A 19,530-nucleotide genomic window follows, 5' to 3' on the forward strand; every position below is an offset into this window, starting at 1 on the left:
AACTGATGGGTGGGTGGATGGTGGGTGGATAGTGGGTGGGTGGGTAGGTGGATGGATCGGTAGGTGGATGGATGGGTGGGTGGGCGGGCGGCGGGCGGGTGGGCAGCTGATCGCCTACCCCAAGCTCTCCTCCATTCTGGCCTTTTTTCAGGAAGTGCTTGTTGGGAGCCCCGTGGGCCCCTCCCACTTGCTGGTCAAGGAGATTGGGTTTCTGTCGCTTCTCACTGGCCTCTCACGCCGTCTCCTATTATCTGGGAAGTGCCCTGAGAGGTCAGCAAGGCTCTAAGCCCGCTTCTCTGATGAGAAAACTGTGATGGGGGACGATGGCTGGCCTAAGCCACCGCCCACCGGCCGACCATCCTCGCCAGACCCCACTCTGTCCCGCGCGTCCTTCTGTGTTGCTCTCTCCCTCAGGGGACACTGGTTTCCCAACTTTTTCAGGGTCACTGGGAGCAAGAAGTCCACCAAGAGGACCAAATCCATGAATGGCTCCCTGTACATCTTCAGGGGCCGAATCAACACCGAGGTCATGGAGGTGGAGAACGTGGAAGACGGGACAGGTAGGCCTGCCGCGCTCAGCCCGGCCCGTCCCGCCTGCCCACACGACTCTGTGGCATTGAAGTTTTCCCTTTTACCGTGATGTGTGACCTGCCTACAGACAGTGCCTGGTGGGCAGGTACCCGAGTGAGCCCCTGGGGCATGAGGCGTCCACCAAGAGAAGGCAGCGCCCCGTCCTTCGTCCTTCCCGCAGGGCGCTGCCGGCCCAGGAGGGGCCTCAGCTGGACTCTGTGATGACCGTTTCTTTGCTGTTTAAACATTCCCCACTGTGACTTCCTTACTGAGCATTTTAAGTAAAATCCCGGTGCTCTCAAGCTCACTAGGTGGATGTGCCTGTTGAAGAGGCTCTGGACATACTCGGTCATGCGCAGTGCCACAGCTGTCTAGCCACAGGTTGTGCCACTGCCTGCGGAGGGTCCCTGCTGCCCCTGCCGCGGTTCTCGGCACACGTTGCCTTCCGTGGCTGGGTGGTGTCCACTGCAGGAGTGTCCTGGTTCACCTCAAGGCCCTGCCCTTGGCCTTGGGGCTGTACTAGTCCCCAAGTGGCAAAGGGAGAGGCTGGCAGGTCCCCTGGGCTCCTGACAGGTGTCCCCTGCCACTCTGTCTGCGCGCCTGCACGAGGTCCCGTGTCATTGAGGAGCTGAGGGGTCTTTGAGGAAGGTCTTCCTTGCCCCCAGAGAGCAGCCAGGAAGGGGTTGTTCCCAAGGCGAATGTCCAGCTCTGGGTCCTGCCCCTGCTGCTGGCCCTGACCCTCTGTGTGGGAGTGAAGAACAGTCCCCACCTGGCCCTATTGGGACGTCCGGAGTCACATGACCCACTCTGCCACCTGTCCCTGCCAGCCGACTACCACAGCAACGGCTATACGGTCACCAACGGCTGGAAGATCCACAACACCGCCAAGAACAAGTGGTTCGTGTGCATGGCCAAGACGGCCGAGGAGAAGCAGAAGTGGCTGGACGCCATCATCCGCGAGCGGGAGCAGCGCGAGAGTGAGTGCGGGGCCTTCCTGGCGGCTCTGGGCTCCAGGGGCCTGGGCCGCGCAGGGCTCTGCAGGCCAGAGGGGCCGAGGAGGGGCCAAGGGTCCTCTCCAGAAAGCTCCGCGCTCCGAGACGCAGGAGCTGGCGGGAGCCACGGGACTGTGCAGGGACTTGGTGCCTGGGGTGGAGGTGATGGGGCTGCCCGTCCCCCCAGGACGCCCCCCCCCGCCGCTCACTGTGCCTGTGCCTTCTTGTTGGTGTCCGCTGGATGAGGGTCTGGGAGAGGCCCTCTCCCTTGAGCGTGGTCGGGAACCCCCTGGGCACAGGGACTCCGAGGCAGGTCGGGTCACAGAAGGGACCCCAGGGCTGGCAGTGATGGGGTGTGGGGTGTGTGCTCTGAACTAGGGGGTGCTGAGCTGTGGGCAGAGGCCCCCCGGGCTGGGAAGGGGCCCCGTGTCTGGCGAGTCTTCAGCTTCCCAGGCCCCTGTGTCCTCCTCTGTGGAAGGCAGTCGCTCCTGGGCAGGGCTGTGACCCTGCTGTGTGAGACCTTGCACTTGAGGACCTGGGGAGTCCGACACGTGGTCCCAGACCCCCCAATGCCAGGTGTGCAGAGTAGGGGCCGGCCTCTGTCCCCGCCTGTTTCCTGCTGTTGCCGTGGCGAGGTGGACAGCTGTCTCTTGACTCTCTGCCCAGCTGGTCTTCCCCTGGACCCAGGAGCAGCCAGGGGCCCTCCACTTGCCCCTGCTCAGAGTCTGACTGGCCCAACCCTGACCCCTGCATCCCACTCTCCAGTGTTAGTCGATGGGCAAGGAAGGCCCTCGGGTCTGCGTTCCGCGTGGCGCCAGGTTCAGGCTCCACTGCCCTCCACCTGCAGCCAGGCACTGGTCACTGTCACCTCTGGGGAGGGGGCAACATGGCCACTGCTGTGGGCACCTCTTCTCCAGGAGACACCTGGACCATCGGGAGGTATTTCCAACGTTGAGTTTGCATCAAAACATTAAAGACCCAGTGAACCCCAGGGCTTGGCCCTTGTTGGGCCAGGATGTGACCTCTGAAACTGACCAGGGTGGCTGTGGCAGGCCTGGGGGGGGGGGGTGCTGTGGCCGGCACTGGGGGTCCATGGTCATGGGTAGGGTGGGGCCCAAGGGGCCCTGGTCATTGGAATTGGGCTGGTGCACAGGCTGGTGTTGTGGTCAGGAGCCAGGTCTGGAGCCCACTTCCTGGATCAAAATCCTGGTTCTGCCCTTTCTTGTTGGGCCGTCGGACTGAGAACCTAACTTCCTTGGGCCTCAGTGTGACCTGGGGACAGTCCTGGTTCCTGTCATGGTTCCAGGTTCTTGTGAGGGACCCATTGCGTGTCGTCCCACTGTGAAGGCGTTTGCCATTATTGCTTGCCCTTGCTGCTGTCCAGACCGGACGGTGTGCAGGGAGGAAGGTCAGTTTGGAGGGTCGGCCAGCTCGCAGCCCAGGCTGGAGTGCAGAGGGCTCCGGGCTCCCTGACGGCCTCTGCAGTTGGAACCGCACCTGGGGCTGGGGGGACGTGGCTGTGGAGCTGGCTCCGGGGTGAGGGCTGGACCTGCCGTGTGACGTGGAGCCTGTGAGGGCTGCATGGCAGTGTCTGGAGCCCCGGTGGCCGACAGGAAGTGCTCATGGCTGCCCTGGGGCGGTCGCGGTGGGGCTGGTGGGGCAGTTTTCAGGAGCTGCGGGCTGCTCCGCTCTGTCCCCGTGCAGGCCTGAAGCTGGGCATGGAGCGCGACGCCTACGTCATGATCGCGGAGAAGGGGGAGAAGCTGTACCACCTCATGATGAGCAAGAAGGTGAACCTCATCAAGGACCGGCGCCGGAAGCTGAGCACCGTGCCCAAGTGCTTCCTGGGCAAGTGAGTGCGCGCCCGGCCGACTCCCACACCCCTCCCCGCGCCCTCCTGGGCGGAGCCCCCAGGACCCCTATTCCTGTGGAGCCACCTCAGAGTCAAGAGGCTGGCGTCCCAGGCGGGTTTTCAACCCACTGTGAGGTCCTTGTCACGCCATGGCTGGCAGCGCACTGCATGCTGTGGAGTGGCGGCCCGCTGCTGCGCTCCCGCCTCCGCCCCGGCTGGCGCCTGGGGTGGCCGAGCAGAAGGGGAGGCGGGTGGGAGGCGGGTGGCGCTCAGCCCACTCGTCACTTTTCGAGGCTTCTGGTAGAAGGGGGTGTCGACCTGGGCTGGACATGAACCTGGACTTGGGGAGGGAAGTCTCATGGGAGCCCTGCATGTGGGAGGAAGGGGCGAGGCGGTGGGCACCCGCAGCCGGGGGAAGAGGGGATGGGAAGTGGGAGCAAGTCAGGCCGAGCGAGCCTGGTTTTAGCTGTGCTAAGGTTAAAGTGCCTGCAGACAGTCGGTGTCCACCTGGGCCCAGCCTAGAGGGGTGGGGCTCAGCCTGGAGGGGTGGGGCTCAGCCTGGAGGGGGTGGGGCTCAGCCTGGAGGGGTGGGGCCCAGCCTGGAGGGGGTGGGGCCCAGCCTAGAGGGGTGGGGCCCAGCCTGGAGGGGTGGGGCTCAGCCTGGAGGGGGTGGGGCTCAGCCTGGAGGGGTGGGGCCCAGCCTGGAGGGGGTGGGGCCCAGCCTGGAGTGGGTGGGGCCCAGGGCCGAGCTTGGGGTCCGAACCCAGCAGGCAACCTTCAGGGCTGGCGGGGATTGGGCTTGGGCTGCCGGTGCCCTCCGGGTCAGCAGCTGGGGTTCTGCTCTCCCTGGGGTGTCTGTGGAGAGGAGAGTTGGGGCCTGGGAGGCAGCCGAGGGGCCTGGCTGGTCTCCACCAGCTAATCCCTAATCCTGGCTGAAAGGATGCTGGCCCCTTTCTGGGAGGGGCTGCTTCCGGCCTCTGGTCAGAGAACCTTCCTGCCTCCTGCCAAGCCGGAGCCGGGAGCCCGTCTGATGAGAGTGTCAGAGGGGCTCCTCCTCAGGAAGGATTAGGGGATCGCTTCTCCCGCCCCTTTGAAGCAGGGCCAGGTTCACAGCCTGCTTTTTAGCCATGGGGCCCAGGAGGCCACAAGCCCCGAGGGAGACCTTCTAAGAAACCTGCCTCCCGCGCAGCGCCCTCTGCACCTGCCCGGCTGAGGCCTCTTTCCCACAGGGCCAGCTCCCGAGCTCTGCATGAGCTGGTCCCCTCCCGTGGACGGAGTCAGTGGCCACAGAGACGGCTTGTCCAGCCCTGCCTCTGCTGCCCAGCACTGACAGAGGCGGGTCACTGCTGCTGTCCCCACTTTAAGGGCGAGGAGAAGGCCCAGGGATGCCCAGCACGTGGGCTGGTGACTTGGCGTGCTCTGCCCCGTCTCCTGCTCTGCCATGTTTGCTCATTTTTATCTGTGAATCCAAAATGTGTCTGGTTTGGCTTTTCGGCCTTCAAGGGCTGGGCTCTGAGTCACACGTGGGTTCAGGTCTCGTTTCCCTCACTCTCTTGCTGCGTGACATTGGACAAGCCTCTTAACCTTGCTGAATTTCAGTCCGTGATCAAAGAGAATAAAATGGCCCTCAGGGTTGCTGGAGGAGGCAGGTGACACCTGTGAGGTGGCTATACATAAAAGTGACCTAGGTGCAAAACCTGTGTGTCACTGCTTAGTTGAAACCATCAGATTCAACCATCCTTTGCTCCTGTTGACCCAGCCCCTCCCCTGGGCCAGCTGGGGACAGGACCCTGGGAATGCCTGCCCTCAGGGAGACACCTGTCTAGAGAGTAGCCAGACGCAGGCCGCAGGACGGATGAAGTGAAGGGGTCTTTCTGGAATCGATTCTGCCAGGAGCTGCAAGGCAGGGAGGGAGTGGGGCTGGTTCAGGGGGTGCACGGGCCTCTCGGGGTGCTGTTTCAACAAGGTCCGAGTGACCAGCACCCCCCAGAAGACCCGGAGCAGCCGAGGGAACAGCAGGTGGGAGTTCTGAGGGTGGAGGGGGGCCAGCAGCGAGGCAGGAGGCTGCGGGTGGCCACAGGGTGGGAGACCAGGGTTGCCACAGGAACCAGAGGGGCTGGGTCAGCAGGGCCTGGGTCAGGCTCTAATTGTATTCTAGGTGCTGAGAAGGCGATCAGTGGCGGAGGCACAGCAGGGCCTGGGGTGAGGATGAGCCTCATCACAGAGGCCAGAGGAGGGCGCTCTTGGGGGCTGCCAGAGCTCAGGGGACCACATGGGACAAGGTGTGGTCAGCAGGGCGGTCAGTGAAGGCTTCCTGGAAGGAGAGAGCCTTGGTTCCACAGTCCGTGGTGATTAGAGGCAGTTGAGTTACTGACATCTGCTGGAGATGGACCTCCTTACTGACCTGGAGGGGACGGCCTCCCTGCCCAGGCCTCCCTGCCTGGGCCTCCTATGTGCCCAGGTGTGGGGATGAGTTGTGAGGAGGAGGGGGATCCATTTGTCAGGCGTGCTGTGGACACCTCCACAATGGTGACAGCCCAGGCCCAGCAGGCAGCAGGCAAGACAAAGGGCCCCCTGAGGGGACTTGGCTTGGTGGCCTTCTCTGGAAAGTGCCTTGACACGCTTGTGTGCTCCTCGCTGTCTCGGCTCGGCCTTGGCCTGGTGTGGGCTAAGTGAGTGTTAGTGGGTCAGGAAGAGGCCGGGAGCTGACTAGCCCTGATCAGCGGGACCCCAGCTCTGATCTGCAGCAGCTCTGGCCACTCCATGGGGGGCTTCTCCCGTCCAGGGACAGCAGCCTGCTCTGGGTCACATCTTTCTGGAACCTGGACCTTGCTGCCCTTCGCGCTGCGCTGGCTGCCCTCCCAACTGGCTTCTCACACACCGAGTCCTGCCCTGTGCTGGCTCACGGTGTCCCACGGAGTCCCACGCCTTCCCTGGGGCCGCGCTCCTGGGCACTGGCTGCTGGCTGGAGGCCGTGGGCGGGAGAGCGCAGGCCCCGCAGGGAGAGCTCGGCTGGTCGTGCAGCTGGGTCCAGGCCGAGGTTCCTTATGACCAGAAGGTTCCCCCACCAAACCCAGAAGGTTCCTGAGTGAACCCCTTGCCAGGTGAACCCTGCGAGGCCCAGACAGGGATAGAAACTCGCCCAGATTTGTCCAGAAGGCCGTGAACCTTCCTGATCGCCAGAAGGTGGCAAGATCCAGCTTGGGAGCTCACGGGTCCACGTTGTTGTCCTGTGACTGTCTTCTCCCACCCCCGCAGCTGCTGAGGGCCACTTCCTGTCCCTCCTCCCTGGCTCAGGGCTGCTGGCCAGTGCTAGAGGTGGCCCCCAGCCGGACAGCTGGTGGGCAGCTGGAGGCTGGGTCCCTGCTTCCGAGAGTGGGCACGCAGACATCCGCTCCCTCCTGCAGCTGCTGGCAGCGGGTCTGGGTGCTGGGGCTGTGGGACCTGAGAGTGAGCGTTCTCCTTCCCCCGCGCTGGTCTGCAGAGTGGACGCATCTCCTTCCCGCCTCCAGCAGGGCTTTCTGACCGCCTGGCACACCGCTGCCTACACAGCGCAGGGCTTCCCTGCCAAACCCGGGGAGGCTAAAAATAGTTTCCCCGTGGGACAGCAGGCTTCAGTGAGCAGGAGAGCGTGGGGCCCTGGCTGGCTGCCACCTGCTGTCATTGAGCACAGCCCAGGTCCCCCTTCCTGCTCTCTCGAGGGGGCTAAGTTCTGTGCTGAGCCCAGGAAGAGCTCCCGGGAGCGGGGCCCTGGCCTGCCTGGCCTCCCCCCACCGGGTGCACTGGCTAAAGAGCTGCCCGTCTCCTCTGCCCCTGGCACTGTCTCCCCGACCTTCCTGCTGACCCCAGAACAGTCCTCCTTGCTTGATGGTTGCTTCCTTTATTTGTTTAGTGGATGATTAGTGCGTCCTGTTGTGCGTGAGGCCTCTCCCAGGCTGGGTCACAGTAGGTAGCGCTCGGTTCACAGGGAGATTACCTTCTGGCTGCAGGAGGTGGCTGAGAAAGGGATAAATCCGCAAATGAGATAAATTCAGACAGTGATAAGTGCTACGGAGGAAGAACAGGGCCACTGAGTGGGTTGTGTTGCCAGAGAACGCGCCTTCTCCAAGGAGGTGATGTTGGTGCTGAGACCTGAAGGATGAAAAGAAGGCCACGTGAAGAGCCGGGGAAGGGCATTTCCAGGCAGAGGGAACAGGCAGTGCAAAGGCCCTGGGGCAGGAAGAGTCTGGCACCTTTCAGGAAGGGAAGATCCTCTCACCTTCCTTTCCTTTACCGGCCCATCTACTTGCCTGCTAGTCACCTGTCCATCACTTGTCTATCTGTCCATTCATTGGTCCACCCATCCTTCTACTGCTCCATCCTTTGAGCCTGAGGCAGACCCAGGGCCTGGCCACGTGTCCCTCTGCCACGGGTCATGGGAGATGCGCAGGCCTCCACTGGTGGCCAGGCTGGGCTCCCCAGCCTCGCTTGCCGTGGGAGGTTCTGGCTGGCTTCAGGGTCCTGTGGCCAGGCCGGCCCTGCAGCCCCTAGCCCCAGCCCCCCAGCCCCCCAGCCCCAGCCCCCCAGCCCCCCAGCCTCAGCCCTGGCACCACAGCTCTGGCCCCCCAGCCCCCCAGCCCCAGCCCCCCAGCCCCAGCCCTGCAGCCCTGGCACCACAGCTCTGGCCCTCCAGCCCTCCAGCCCCCCAGCTCTCCAGCCCCCCAGCCCTGGCCCTCCAGCCCCCCAGCTCTCCAGCCCCCCAGCTCTCCAGCCCCCCAGCTCTCCAGCCCCCCAGCTCTCCAGCCCCCCAGCCCTGGCCCTCCAGCCCCCCAGCTCTCCAGCCCCCCAGCTCTCCAGCCCCCGAGCTCTCCAGCCCCCCAGCTCTCCAGCCCCCCAGCCCTGGCCCTCCAGCCCCCCAGCTCTCCAGCCCCCCAGCTCTCCAGCCCCCCAGCCCCCCAGCCCCCCAGCCCTGGCCCCCCAGCTCTCCAGCCCCCCAGCCCTGGCCCCCCAGCTCTCCAGCCCTGCAGCCCCCACCCCCAGCCCTGTCTCCTGTTCCCGCAGTGAGTTTGTGGCCTGGCTCCTGGAGATCGGCGAGATCAGCAAGACGGAGGAAGGGGTCAACCTGGGCCAGGCTCTGCTGGAGAACGGCATTATCCACCACGGTGCGTGGCCGGCCGTGGAGGGCGGGCGTCAGACCAGGCAGACTGTGCTGCCGCGAGCCGGGCCCTCCTGGGCAGCTTTGCCCGCTTCCCAGCTCGCCCTGCCCCCGGGTGCGGATGTCCTCACACGGCTGCTTCCAGGGCCGGGGGACCCAGCCTTCCCCCAGGACACAAGCAGACAGGGACACCTGGGAGAGGTGGTGGCAGGGGATGTCCCCCCTCACCTTTCAGAGGGGAGGGTCACGGCCCAAGCTTCAGTGTTCCATGAGCAGTTACCAAGCGCCAGGCTGGGCGTGCTGGCCACACGGGTGGGCAGGCAGTGCAGCCGCCTGTCCCCGGGGAGCTGACCTTGCCACTGGGAGAGGATAAAACCCAGAAGTAAAGGTCTGTGTCCAGGAGGTGTGGGTGCCCAAGGAGCGGGAGCAGGGCGGGAGGTGACCTGTCTCAGTGGCTCATTTCCGAGTGGGGTCTGGGGGTCTCTGGGAAGGGGACCCAGGCCAGTACCCAAAGGTGAGGGCGTTGCGGTTCCCGGTGGGGGCAGCCCGAGCCAGGGTGGCTTGTTCAGCGCAGGCACGGAGGCAGCAAGGCTGCCCCTGAGTGGGCAGTCGGGAGACGAGGCCCAGAACATCCTGGCCCACAGGGGCGGTGGCTCTCGCGTGCGTGAGGTGCGAGGCCCTTGCTGAGTCCTGCAGAGAACCGACGGCTCAGGGCCGCGCCTCACGCTTCCTCGGCTGCTGGGCAGAGGTGCTGGGTCCCAGGTGGGAGCAGGAGCCCAGCGGGGGCAGCTGTGGGGTTGGGGGGCCTGGCCCGAGAGCTTGGGGTTCGGGGGTTGGGCCTAGCAGGATTTGCAGGGATCACAGCATCCAGGGTGACTTTGAGGCTGTGTGGCGGAGACCCCCGGGCCCCCCACGGGCTGAGCCAGACAGGTGGTCTGGGCCCCTCCTCCGCAGGTGCCTGGCCTGCCGGAGGTCTCCGGTGGCCCTGCACTGCAGGGGACCTGCGTTCCTCGTCTGGGCACTGGGGAAGTGGGGCCAGCCAGCCCACTGGGCACAGGTGGGGGGCGGGGGTGCCCAGCCTCACTGGCCCCTGGTTCCCTCCAGTTTCTGACAAGCACCAGTTCAAGAACGAGCAGGTGATGTACCGTTTCCGCTATGACGATGGCACATACAAGGCCCGGAGTGAGCTGGAGGACATCATGTCCAAGGTAGGCACTCTCCACCTTGACCCATGACCTGATGTCATTTTCAAGGTCAGAGCCTCCATCCTGACCCATGACCTGGCATCATGTCCAGGGTAGCCACCCTCCACCCTGAGCTGACACCCTGACCCATGACCCTGACCCAGCAGAGGTCATGCACAGCCGGCCTCTGTCCAGCGGCCTGTCTTCCCCTCCACTGCCCTTGCCAACCCCACCCCGACCCTGATGTCTTGTTGTGTTTCTGGCACTGGGCATTGAACCCCGGGCCGTAACCATTGACCTCCGAGCCACATCCCGACCTCCTGTGTCTTGAGACAGGGCCTCTCTAAGTTGCTGAGGCTGGCTTTGGACCCAAGCTCTTCCTGCCTCAGCCTCCCAGTTCCCTAGGATCACAGGCGTGCGCCACAGGCCAGCCCCTGCTCTGTTCTGAGGGCCATCTCTGCGCTCTCCAGCATCCTCGGGGCCTCTGAACCATGTGGCCTGATCCCAACTCCCCTTCTCTCTTCTTTCAGGGTGTGAGGCTATACTGCCGTCTCCACAGCCTCTACACCCCGGTGATCAAGTAAGTCCCACGTGCTGTAAGTCCCTCCCTACTTTCCACTTCACTTCTGCCTCTTCTCAGCTGTGTGGCCTGGGGCTGGCACCTTCGCCTCTCTGAGCTTCACTTTCCTTCTCTATCAAGTGGGCTAATAACGGTACCTACCCTGGAGGTTTGTCACAGGATGGAGTGGGCGGTTGGTGGGAAGTGCTGTGATGAGGGCAGAGGGTGTCAACCCTAGAACCAGGGACTGGCTGAGTTTGAATGTGCCTGCTAGTTGCCAGCTCTGTGACCTCGGGCAGTCACTGGACACCCCCTTTGCCTTGACTTTTCTCTCTGGAGTGGGGATGACAGGATGTGCCCCGGGGCCTTTGCACTTGCTTTTCCCGCTGCATGGGATGTCTTCACCCTTCAGACGTGGTGTCTCTGCCGTGCTCTGTGTTTGTCACTTCATTTGGGGCCCTGCTGTCCAGTAGAGCTGCCTACACTGGTGGAAGTGCCCTGTGTCCGTTGTCCCACATGGGAGCACTAGTCACATGGCATTTTCAAACATGGAGATTGAGGAACATGATCTTTAATTTGACTTTATGTTATTTTATAAGCTTTAGTTTTTGGGGGTTGAATTGAAATTAAAAGGGCTGACGCTGGGCAGCGTAGGCCTGCAGCCGGGGCCATCCCGAGTGAGTGGTGGATCCAGCGCTCGCCTCTGCCTCTGCCTCTGTGAAAGGGGCACAGAGTCGCTCCCAGCTCTGGGTGCCGTGGGGCTCAGTTCATAGGAGGTGCCTTGAGTGGTGTTGGTCTGTGGGCGCCATCGAGCGGTCATCCCCTATGTGAAGCTTCAGTGGTGGATGAAGGGCCCCAGGGCCACCAGATTCTTACCCCGGCTGCACGTTCCTCTGCCCCATCCTTAGCTCTTGCCGGCTCTCCTGGTCCCTGGTACCTGACCCTGGTCCCCAGCCCTGCCTCCCGGTCCTCTGCTCTGCTGCTGCCCTGGGCCAGCCTGGGGAAGCGGCCTGGGGCCTTCACGAGTGCACTGCGGCTGCTGGGCTCCCGGTTCCGAAGCTGGAGCAGTTCTTCAGCCAGACCCTTCCTCGGCCTCCCATGCTGGCCACGGAATCCGGGGGCTACCTGGAAGGCTGCGGGATGGCCCGGGCTGCTGCCGCCACAGGGCTCACAGGAGAGACCCGGGGATCTTGCTGGCCACCCTAGCCCCAGAGAGGGGCTTCTGTGTCACCATAGCCGGGATCTTTGAACATAGGACCGTTGCACAGAACAGAGGGAAGGACAGGGAAAGGCTGAGTTTTCTCATGTCAGGGTCCCGGGCTCCTAGGCCTGTGCGCTAAGGCATCTCAGCCAGATGAGTCCGCTTTGAGGATGTTCCGTGGCCCCCGGCTTCCACCACGAGATGCCAGCAGCACCCACCCCGGCTCCTGATAGCCCACGGGTCCCTCGGAGGGCACAGTGCCCTGGCTGAGGTCCTTGGGCGAGAGTGAGAGAGGCCTAGAGCCTAGTGCCTGCGCCCTGGGGGAGGGGAGGCCTGGGTGGGCAGTCTCACTGTGGCTCAGGTGTGGGGTCCGGGCTGGGCCTCTGCCTGGCCCCTGCCCTGCGCCTAGAGATCTCGGCAAGCCCAGGAGGCCCCACTGCGTCCCCTGCTCATCTGCCACCCCCTCCTCCTTGCAGAGACCGTGACTACCACCTGAAGACCTACAAGTCCGTGCTGCCCGGGAGCAAGCTGGTCGACTGGCTGCTGGCCCAGGTGAGGACCACCCTGACCTGGGCGGCCGGCATCTGGCTTTGCCCGAGGAGGGGGGCTTCCTGGAATGTGGAGCCTTGTGTTGTTTTATTTTTTTAAATATGTATGTGTATATGTATGTATATATATATATATATATATATATATATATATATATATATATATATATATATATGTATGTATGTATATACATACACACACACACACATTTAGTTGTAGTTGGACATTTATTTATTTTTATGTGGTGCTGAGGATTGAACCCAGGGCCTCGCAAATTCTAGACGACTGCTGTACCGCTGAGCCACAACCCCAGCCCCAATTTGTGTTTTTAATGGTGGCACAGGGCACATAGTGCAAGTTTACCTGCTTAACCCCTTTTAAGTGTGCAGTTCCAGTGGCATTAAGTACAGGCCTGATGTCCTGCAGACATCCCCCACCCACAGAGCTGAAGCTCTGCCTGTGAAGGGGCAGCCAGCCCTTTGCTGCAGCCCCCCCTGCAGCCCCGCCCCCCTGCAGCCCCGCCCCACCCTCCAGCCCCGCCCCACCCTCCAGCCCCGATCTGGGCTCTGTCTCTGGAGTTGACTACTCTAGGGACCACCTGAGAATGAAATCCTACCATATCAACCTTTTATGACGCCCTCATGTCACTTAGCACATGTCCTCGAGTTGTAGAGTTTCCTGTGTTCTTAAGGTCCCATAAATAGTGTATATACACATCTTACTCCATTTATGCTGTGTGTATCCAGATACCCAAGACCAGGTAATTGTAAAGAACAGAAAGTTGTTCTCACACCCTGGCACCAAACTGGAGCTTCTTGCCAGGGTCTTCCTTTCAAGAAAGCCCGAGGCCAGCAGAGGCTTAGACATCTCTCCATCAATCTTGCTGACCCTGCAGAGTTGTTTGCTCCATTGAGGTCCAGCGGTCAAGCCCACCTGCCTGTCCTTCCTTCTTTATGGCTCCTATTAATGGTCATTCAACAGGGTTTCCTCTGGCCAGGCCCTGGCTGGGCTTTGTCCGTTATCCTACCGTGGCCTTCAACCCATTTACAGAGGGGAGGGATGGGGCCCAGAAAGGCCAGGGCCTGGTTCCAGGAGGCACAGCCTGACCACGGCAAAGACAGGATGGGGCTGGGACCATCTCACCCATCCAGAACTCTGCCTGATTCTGGGAATCTTTCAGGGAGCCCACAGAATGTTCATTCATGGTCTGAGAAAAGGACGTACAGCTCTAAAAGATGGGACCCTGCAACATGATAACGGATGAATGTCTAGTTAAACTACCGAAGCTGGGCCTGGTGGTGCAGACCCATAATACCAGTGACTCAGGAGGCTGAGGCACGAGGATCACAGATTGAGGCCAGTCTTAACAATTCAGTGAAACCATCAGCAACTTAGTGAGACCCTGTCTCAAAATAAAAAAAATTAAAAAGGACTGGGGGTGTGGCTCAGTGGAGAGCCCCTGGGTTCAATCCTCAGTACTAAGAACAAGCCAAACCAAACCACGAAACCAGCTGCAGAGCGGAGCTGTAAGCCAGCTTGAGTAATTGTTAAATTTAGTGTTCATAAAAAGTTCCTTCCATTCAAAAACCACAGTTTTGCTGGCTGGATTTTCTCACACTGAGCAAATGACTGAAGACTGCTGTGGAGACTCAATTTATGTGTTTCTCGGCACCAAGTAACTTCAAAAGTAGGTTTAGAAAAGTGCTTCACAAAAAACCAGGCTAACAGATTGTCCTTAGTGTGAACTGTGGGTGTGTTTCAGTGTTTGCTGTAACAGTGGGACCGAGAAATCGGGGGGTTTTGCCAGACCCTGGCCTTGGGGTCTGACTTGCTGTCTAGAAGCGCAGGGCCTCTAACCCCCCACTGCACTGCCCCCTGGGGACTGTGTGCAGTCAGCCCAGAGGCATGCCAGGCGGACCCGTTCACATCCTGGCTCTGCTACTTCCTGGCTGCGTCACCTCGGGCTGCTGGTTACCGTGTCTGTGCCTCAGGTTGCCCACCTGTTAAAAAACACAGCCTGGCGGGAGTTATTGCTTGGCGAGTGTAGCTCTTAGTGCAGTCCTCACCTCCTGCGGAGGACCCGAGGCGGGCCCAAGTTCTGTCAGCGAAGAAGGCTAAAGAAACCACAGGGGATTCGCGGGCATGGAATAGTGAGACCAAGAGACAGCAGTGGGGACGTCTGCAGAGTTGAGAGTTGGCCTCACAGTTGTGCGGCAGGCAGGTGAGCCACGGGCAGCTGTGCAGCAGGCAGGTGAGCAACGGGCAGGTGTGCAGCCGGCAGGTGAGCCACGGGCAGGTGAGCCACAGGCAGGTGTGCAGCAGGCAGGTGAGCCTCGGGGAGGTGTGTAGCAGGCGGCTGAGCCACGGGCAGGTGTGCAGCAGGCGGGTGAGCCTCGGGCAGGTGAGCCTTGGGCAGGTGTGCGGCAGGCAGATGAGCCACGGGCAGGTGTGAGGCAGGCAGGTGAGCCACAGGCAGGTATGCGGCAGGCAGGTGAGCCTCAGGCAGGTGAGCCTCAGGCAGGTGTGCAGCAGGCGGGTGAGCCTCGGGCAGGTGTGCGGCAGGCAGGTGAGCCTCGGGCAGGTGTGTAGCAGGCAGGTGATCCTCGGGCAGCTGTGCCTCGGGCAGGTGAGCTGCTACGTGGGTGCCTGCTTTGTAGTTCAGGTGCTTTGGCCGCAGCCCAGACAGCCCTGGCTTTGGGGCCCTGAGCTTCCCGGGCCTCTCTGCTATGGACTCTGTGGCCTCATGTTTCCCAGACTCCACTTGTGCCAGGGGACAGCCTGCTGGTGTCACAGGGAAAAGTAGATGTTTCCCCAAAGGCTGGGGGTGGGGCAGGTCTGAGGAGTGTTTGGAACCAACAAGACAGGATATGACATCAAAGGCCCATCCCCACCTGGAACCTCAGCAGGATCGAGCAGAGAACATGTAATCGAGTGGCTCAAGGGGGCTTCCCCTCCCTCTGGACATCTCATTATTTCTAACTTGTAGGTTATTCTGCTCCTTGGGACAAAACGTCAGTTGAACGCCTGCTGGATCAGTTAGAAATGCTTTTGTCTTCTCATAGTAGGAACTGGACTTAACACAGTAAAGGCATTTTCTCTTAGATAACTAAATGTTCAGAGTTCATGGTCCTAGAACCCAGCAATGCTGTTTGCACCCTGAAATGCACCTTTCTGTTTGGTTCTCTTAGCTTCTTGCTAGTTGCCTCACAATCACAAATGGCTGCCACACCTCCAGGTATCTCATTTATAATGAACTATGGCCCAAAGCCAGCAGCGGTTCAGTTTGAAAGTGCTTTTTCAATTTCCACATTAGGGAGAAAACTTCTCACAGTTGCCCCTTGACCCATGGTCTTCTGCTTAGTTCTCATTGGCCAGATGGATCCCCTAAACCAGTTTGTGGGTAAAAGGACAGGAATTTCTGAGAGAAGCTGGGATTGCTCAGGATTCCTCCCTTGATGCTCACGAGGGGCTCCGGACTCACTACCCAGACGGGGAGTCTTTTAGCTCTGAGGGTAAGGGTCAGTTCTGACCTGCTCTCCTCCTAGTTCATTTAACCCTCAGAATGGCCGGGGGAAGGTACGGCCCTGATCGTTTTACTGATGAGGAACTGAGGCTGGGGTTCCCTAACTTGCCTCTGGGCACATAGTCGTAGGACACTATAGAGGCTAGGGCTGTGGTGCCTTGATGTAAAGATGTAAAGATGCTCTGTGTTGACGGTGGCCCTGGTTATCTGTGCATGGACCACTCCAGGGTGCAGACCTTGGCGAAGATGGGCACAAACACGGGTGAGGCACTGCAGCTCAGAGAGGTCAGCTGACTGCCACGGTCACAGCGGGCAGCACAGGGGCTCACGCTCTCCCCTCTCCCTGCTGCCCAGGCTCCTAGATGCCCAGGGGGGCAGGGTTGGTGGGCTGGGGCTGGGGCTGGGGCTGGAGCGAGTGTGGCCAGGCCAGGCCACGGAGTCAGGCTCAGAGGGCATGAGTGTGCCGACGTCCATGTGGCTTGGCGGGACTTTTCCCGCCTGCTCTGCCAACTCCCTTCCCAGGCAGATGGCAGGCGCCGACGGCAGCCGGGCTCAGCGTGGGCAGCGAGGGCTAGTGCAGGAGAGGCAGAGGCCAGGGGTGAGGGTGACAGCTGAACAGGGACAGAGTCCTGGGCCACCGACCACCCCGTGCACCTCAGTTTCCCCAGCCACGACCTGGTGGTGGGGAGAGCCTGCCGTGCCTCAGTTTCCCCTGTCAGGCAGCTCAGGCGTGATGGTTGCTTCTGACTTGACCACCCAGACTGGCACGTGCTCGGCACGAGAGGCCTGCCCAGGCCTTCAGACTCACGCAGAGGGCCTCTCCCACCGCTCCACGGCCTTGCGTCACCTCTGCTGCCTCCGACCCAGCGGGACCCCTGGAGCGGTTCATTTCATGCCCCAGAGCTCTGGGGTGTGGCGGGATGATCCCCCTGTTTCAGGGGCATAGAACCCTGCAGAGCGGTCTCAAGGTCAGCTTCCCGGTCCCTCCACTCCCCTCCCCGCTTCCTTCCATGCTTTATGTCCCATCAGGGCTAGGCTGGGGCTTCCACGCGAGGCCATGTGAGTGCACGGGCCAGTGCCAGGGCCCTGCCCACATGGTGCCAACTCTACTGGGAGACAGACCTTAAACAGAACAGGCCTCAGCACGCGGTCACCTGCTCTGAGGCCTTCCCTAACCACCCTACAGTAGCCCCAGTGTGCTGGGCAGTGAGACGGACGGGTGGTGTTCCTGGGGAGGACTTGTGGGGGAGGGCTTGAAGAGGACCAGGATCATTAGGGGAGGACTCAGAGCAGGTGACCTGGTGCTGAGGCCTGAAAAGCCCAGGGCGGCACCCTAGGTGGAGGAAAGAGCAGGTGCAAAGGCCCCAGGGGGGTGCGTGCACAGCAGGGCCAGCGTGGCTGGAGCCCGAGGGTGAGCCGTGAGTGGGCAGTGAGATACATGGCCTCTGAGCCTGATGTAGCTTGTGCCTCTCCCCACAGGGGACAAAATGCCCCCCGTGCTGACTGCCAACCCAGGATGACAGGTTTGCTCTCAGGTGATGAATCCAGGACCTGTCACTCTAACCTGCGCCCGCCCTGCTGTGGTGAGGGACCTCGCTGGTCACCTGGCCCAGGTCCTTCAGGGTGGGGAGCCCAGGCTGCCCAGAAGCCAGGTGGATGCCACATGCTGCCCTGCCTGCCTGGCTGTCGAGCTGGGCCTGCGCCACCTGGACCCTGGATGTCCCTCCTGCCATCCCTGGCAGCTGGGGGTGGCTGCCCGGGATGCAGCCCCTCGGGGCCCTCCCTCAGCCTGGCCTGAGCTCGCTGGCTCTCCAGCACTGTCTGGCTGGGCTCAGTAAACCCAAGGCTGCAGCTGCCCCCACCTGGCTCAGGGCCTGGCGTGTGCTCAGCAGCAGCCACCTCTGATAGAGCAGCCGTGTCCCTTGCACCTGGGAAAATGCCCTCCGCACCCCCAGGCTGCTGGCAGGGAGGACCGCAGAACCCTCTGCCGCTCCTTGGCCAGTTGCTGGGGAGGGAGGTGGCTGGAGGGCCTCTTGCCAGGGATTCCCCTCCCCAGCTCCTTTCTCAGCCCACAGACTGCAGGACTGCAGCCCTGTCCCCAGGGGACACAGCAAGGCTCCAGGCTCCTGCCCCTGCCTGGCTGCTCCCCTGGCTGCCCTGCTCCTCCTGGTTTCTCCTTCCCACCTCTGGGCCTTTGTCCTGCTGTCCTCTGCCCGAGTCCCCCCGCTGCCCTTCCACTCTCTCTCTGCTGCTGTGTTGAGATTATCTGGGTTGCAGGCAACAGGGATGATGTTGGATAATTTAGCGGGGGTGGTGGTGGCAGGGGACAGGGCTCCTTGGGAGGAGGTGGGGCACACCTGGGAGCCAGGCGCCAGGGAAGTCTGAGGAGGGGGAGCCCCGGGGACCACCTCAGGGGCCGCTGCTGGGAAGAAGCACACACCTGCCTCCCGTCCTGCCTCCTCCCCTCAGGTGTCCCGCACCCAGGTTCCCGTGGCCCCGCAGGATGGTGACTCCTTGTCTGTCCCTGGGGTGGGGGTGTGTCCTGAGCACGGTCCTGCTCAGGACAGTCTGCCAGGGAGGGTCGGCTGGGGCAGAACCCTACAGTGCCCTGCGCACTGGCCTGTCCTCTCCAGGCTTCCGGAGGGAGGCGGGTGGCTCCCAGGTGGCCCTGAGAGGAACCGTGGTTCTGATGGTGTCAGTTGGCAAGTTTTCAGTTGCAGGGACAAAGCCTCAAGTGGAAGGGGACTTAAAGGAACAGCGTGGATGAGGAGATGTGGGCGGTGGCTCTGGCGGGATTGTGGCTCAGAGTTGCCAGCTCACCTAATGCCACTGTGCCCCTCTTGTCCCATGCCAGGGAGACTGCCAGACGCGAGAGGAGGCCGTGGCGCTCGGCGTGGGCCTGTGCAACAACGGCTTCATGCACCACGGTAACCCTTCCCCGGCCTCTGCCCAGCGCTCCCCGCCCGCCTCGCCCGTCACTCAGAGCGCGGCTCCTGCTGCCCGCCAGCCCCCTGCGCCGTTCCGGGGGCCCATGTCAAGGCGCCCTTCCTGCCTGTGGCTGAGCCCACGTGGCCTTCCAGACTCTTCTCCAGCCGGTGCCTGTTGTGTCCCAGGCTCGGTGCTAGATCCTGGGGACAGCAACGAGCAGAACAGGTCCCAGTCGTTTCTGTGTGTGTCCCAATCAGAAAGAGCACATCTTCTGGAACGTTCCAGGTGGTGCAAGTGAGGAGACCTTGGACTCTTACTCTGAGCGAGGCAGGAGCCCCCGGAGGTTCTGGGCAGGAGGGAGTGGTGACTTGGGTTTCTTCTGGAACCTTCTGGCTACAGTCTGTGGGGCGGGGCAGGGGCCTGGAGGAGGTCCAGGGCAGGGCCACGTGGCTAGGGCCAGGCGGTGGCACAGAGGTGGGAGAGTGTTGGGTCAGGAGACCCTCGGCCGGCTCCTCCCCAGCTGCCGCTCTTCTGATGAACTCAGAGCTTGGAACTTTCTCTTGAAGGGCCAGGTGGCAAGTGCTCTCGGCTCTGCGGGCCACCGGGTCCCTGTCACAGCCACTCTCTGCCCTTGTAACACAGAAGCAGCTATAGACAGCACTGAACCAGCTGGGCATGGCCATGTGCCGTCAAACTTTATTTAGGGAACCAGGGGCGGGCCACCGTGTTCCAGCCCCATGGCCTGCCTTCTGGCTGGTGGGCGGGGCGGGACCTGCCTCTGGGGGGCTCCCCGCTTGGCCTCAGTTCCCCAGCTTTCCCGGGAGGCCTTGCCATCTGCCATGGTTCTGTGGGGTCGGGACTGCTTCCTGCCGTTCGTTTCCCCCGTGAGGCTAGGCCACCCATCTGCCCTGGCTCAGTGTGCCCAGAAGCTGCCCTTGTGCCCCTGGGGCCTCCCGACAGCTCTGCTCGCCCACCAGCCAGCTGGGCCGGACCTCTTGTTTGTGGGTGAGGGTAATTAGGGGTCCACCCCCGCTGCTA

At 62.0% G+C, this 19,530-nt stretch overlaps 1 protein-coding gene across 1 annotated transcript in view; it reads left to right on the plus strand.

Moving 5' to 3' along the window:
* Window positions 1–19,530, plus strand: part of Prex1 (phosphatidylinositol-3,4,5-trisphosphate dependent Rac exchange factor 1) — a 139,378-nt gene that overhangs the window by 90,731 nt on the left and 29,117 nt on the right. Inside the window, exons 8-15 of the mRNA XM_071609007.1 lie at window positions 442–560; window positions 1,398–1,547; window positions 3,267–3,414; window positions 8,455–8,555; window positions 9,653–9,756; window positions 10,263–10,312; window positions 11,969–12,044; window positions 18,419–18,491. Of these exons, the coding sequence (XP_071465108.1) occupies window positions 442–560; window positions 1,398–1,547; window positions 3,267–3,414; window positions 8,455–8,555; window positions 9,653–9,756; window positions 10,263–10,312; window positions 11,969–12,044; window positions 18,419–18,491 (821 nt within the window). The remainder of the gene's footprint in view (window positions 1–441; window positions 561–1,397; window positions 1,548–3,266; window positions 3,415–8,454; window positions 8,556–9,652; window positions 9,757–10,262; window positions 10,313–11,968; window positions 12,045–18,418; window positions 18,492–19,530) is intronic.

Source organism: Marmota flaviventris, chromosome 2 (assembly GCF_047511675.1).
Source record: "Marmota flaviventris isolate mMarFla1 chromosome 2, mMarFla1.hap1, whole genome shotgun sequence".
Classification (NCBI taxonomy): domain Eukaryota; kingdom Metazoa; phylum Chordata; class Mammalia; order Rodentia; family Sciuridae; genus Marmota; species Marmota flaviventris.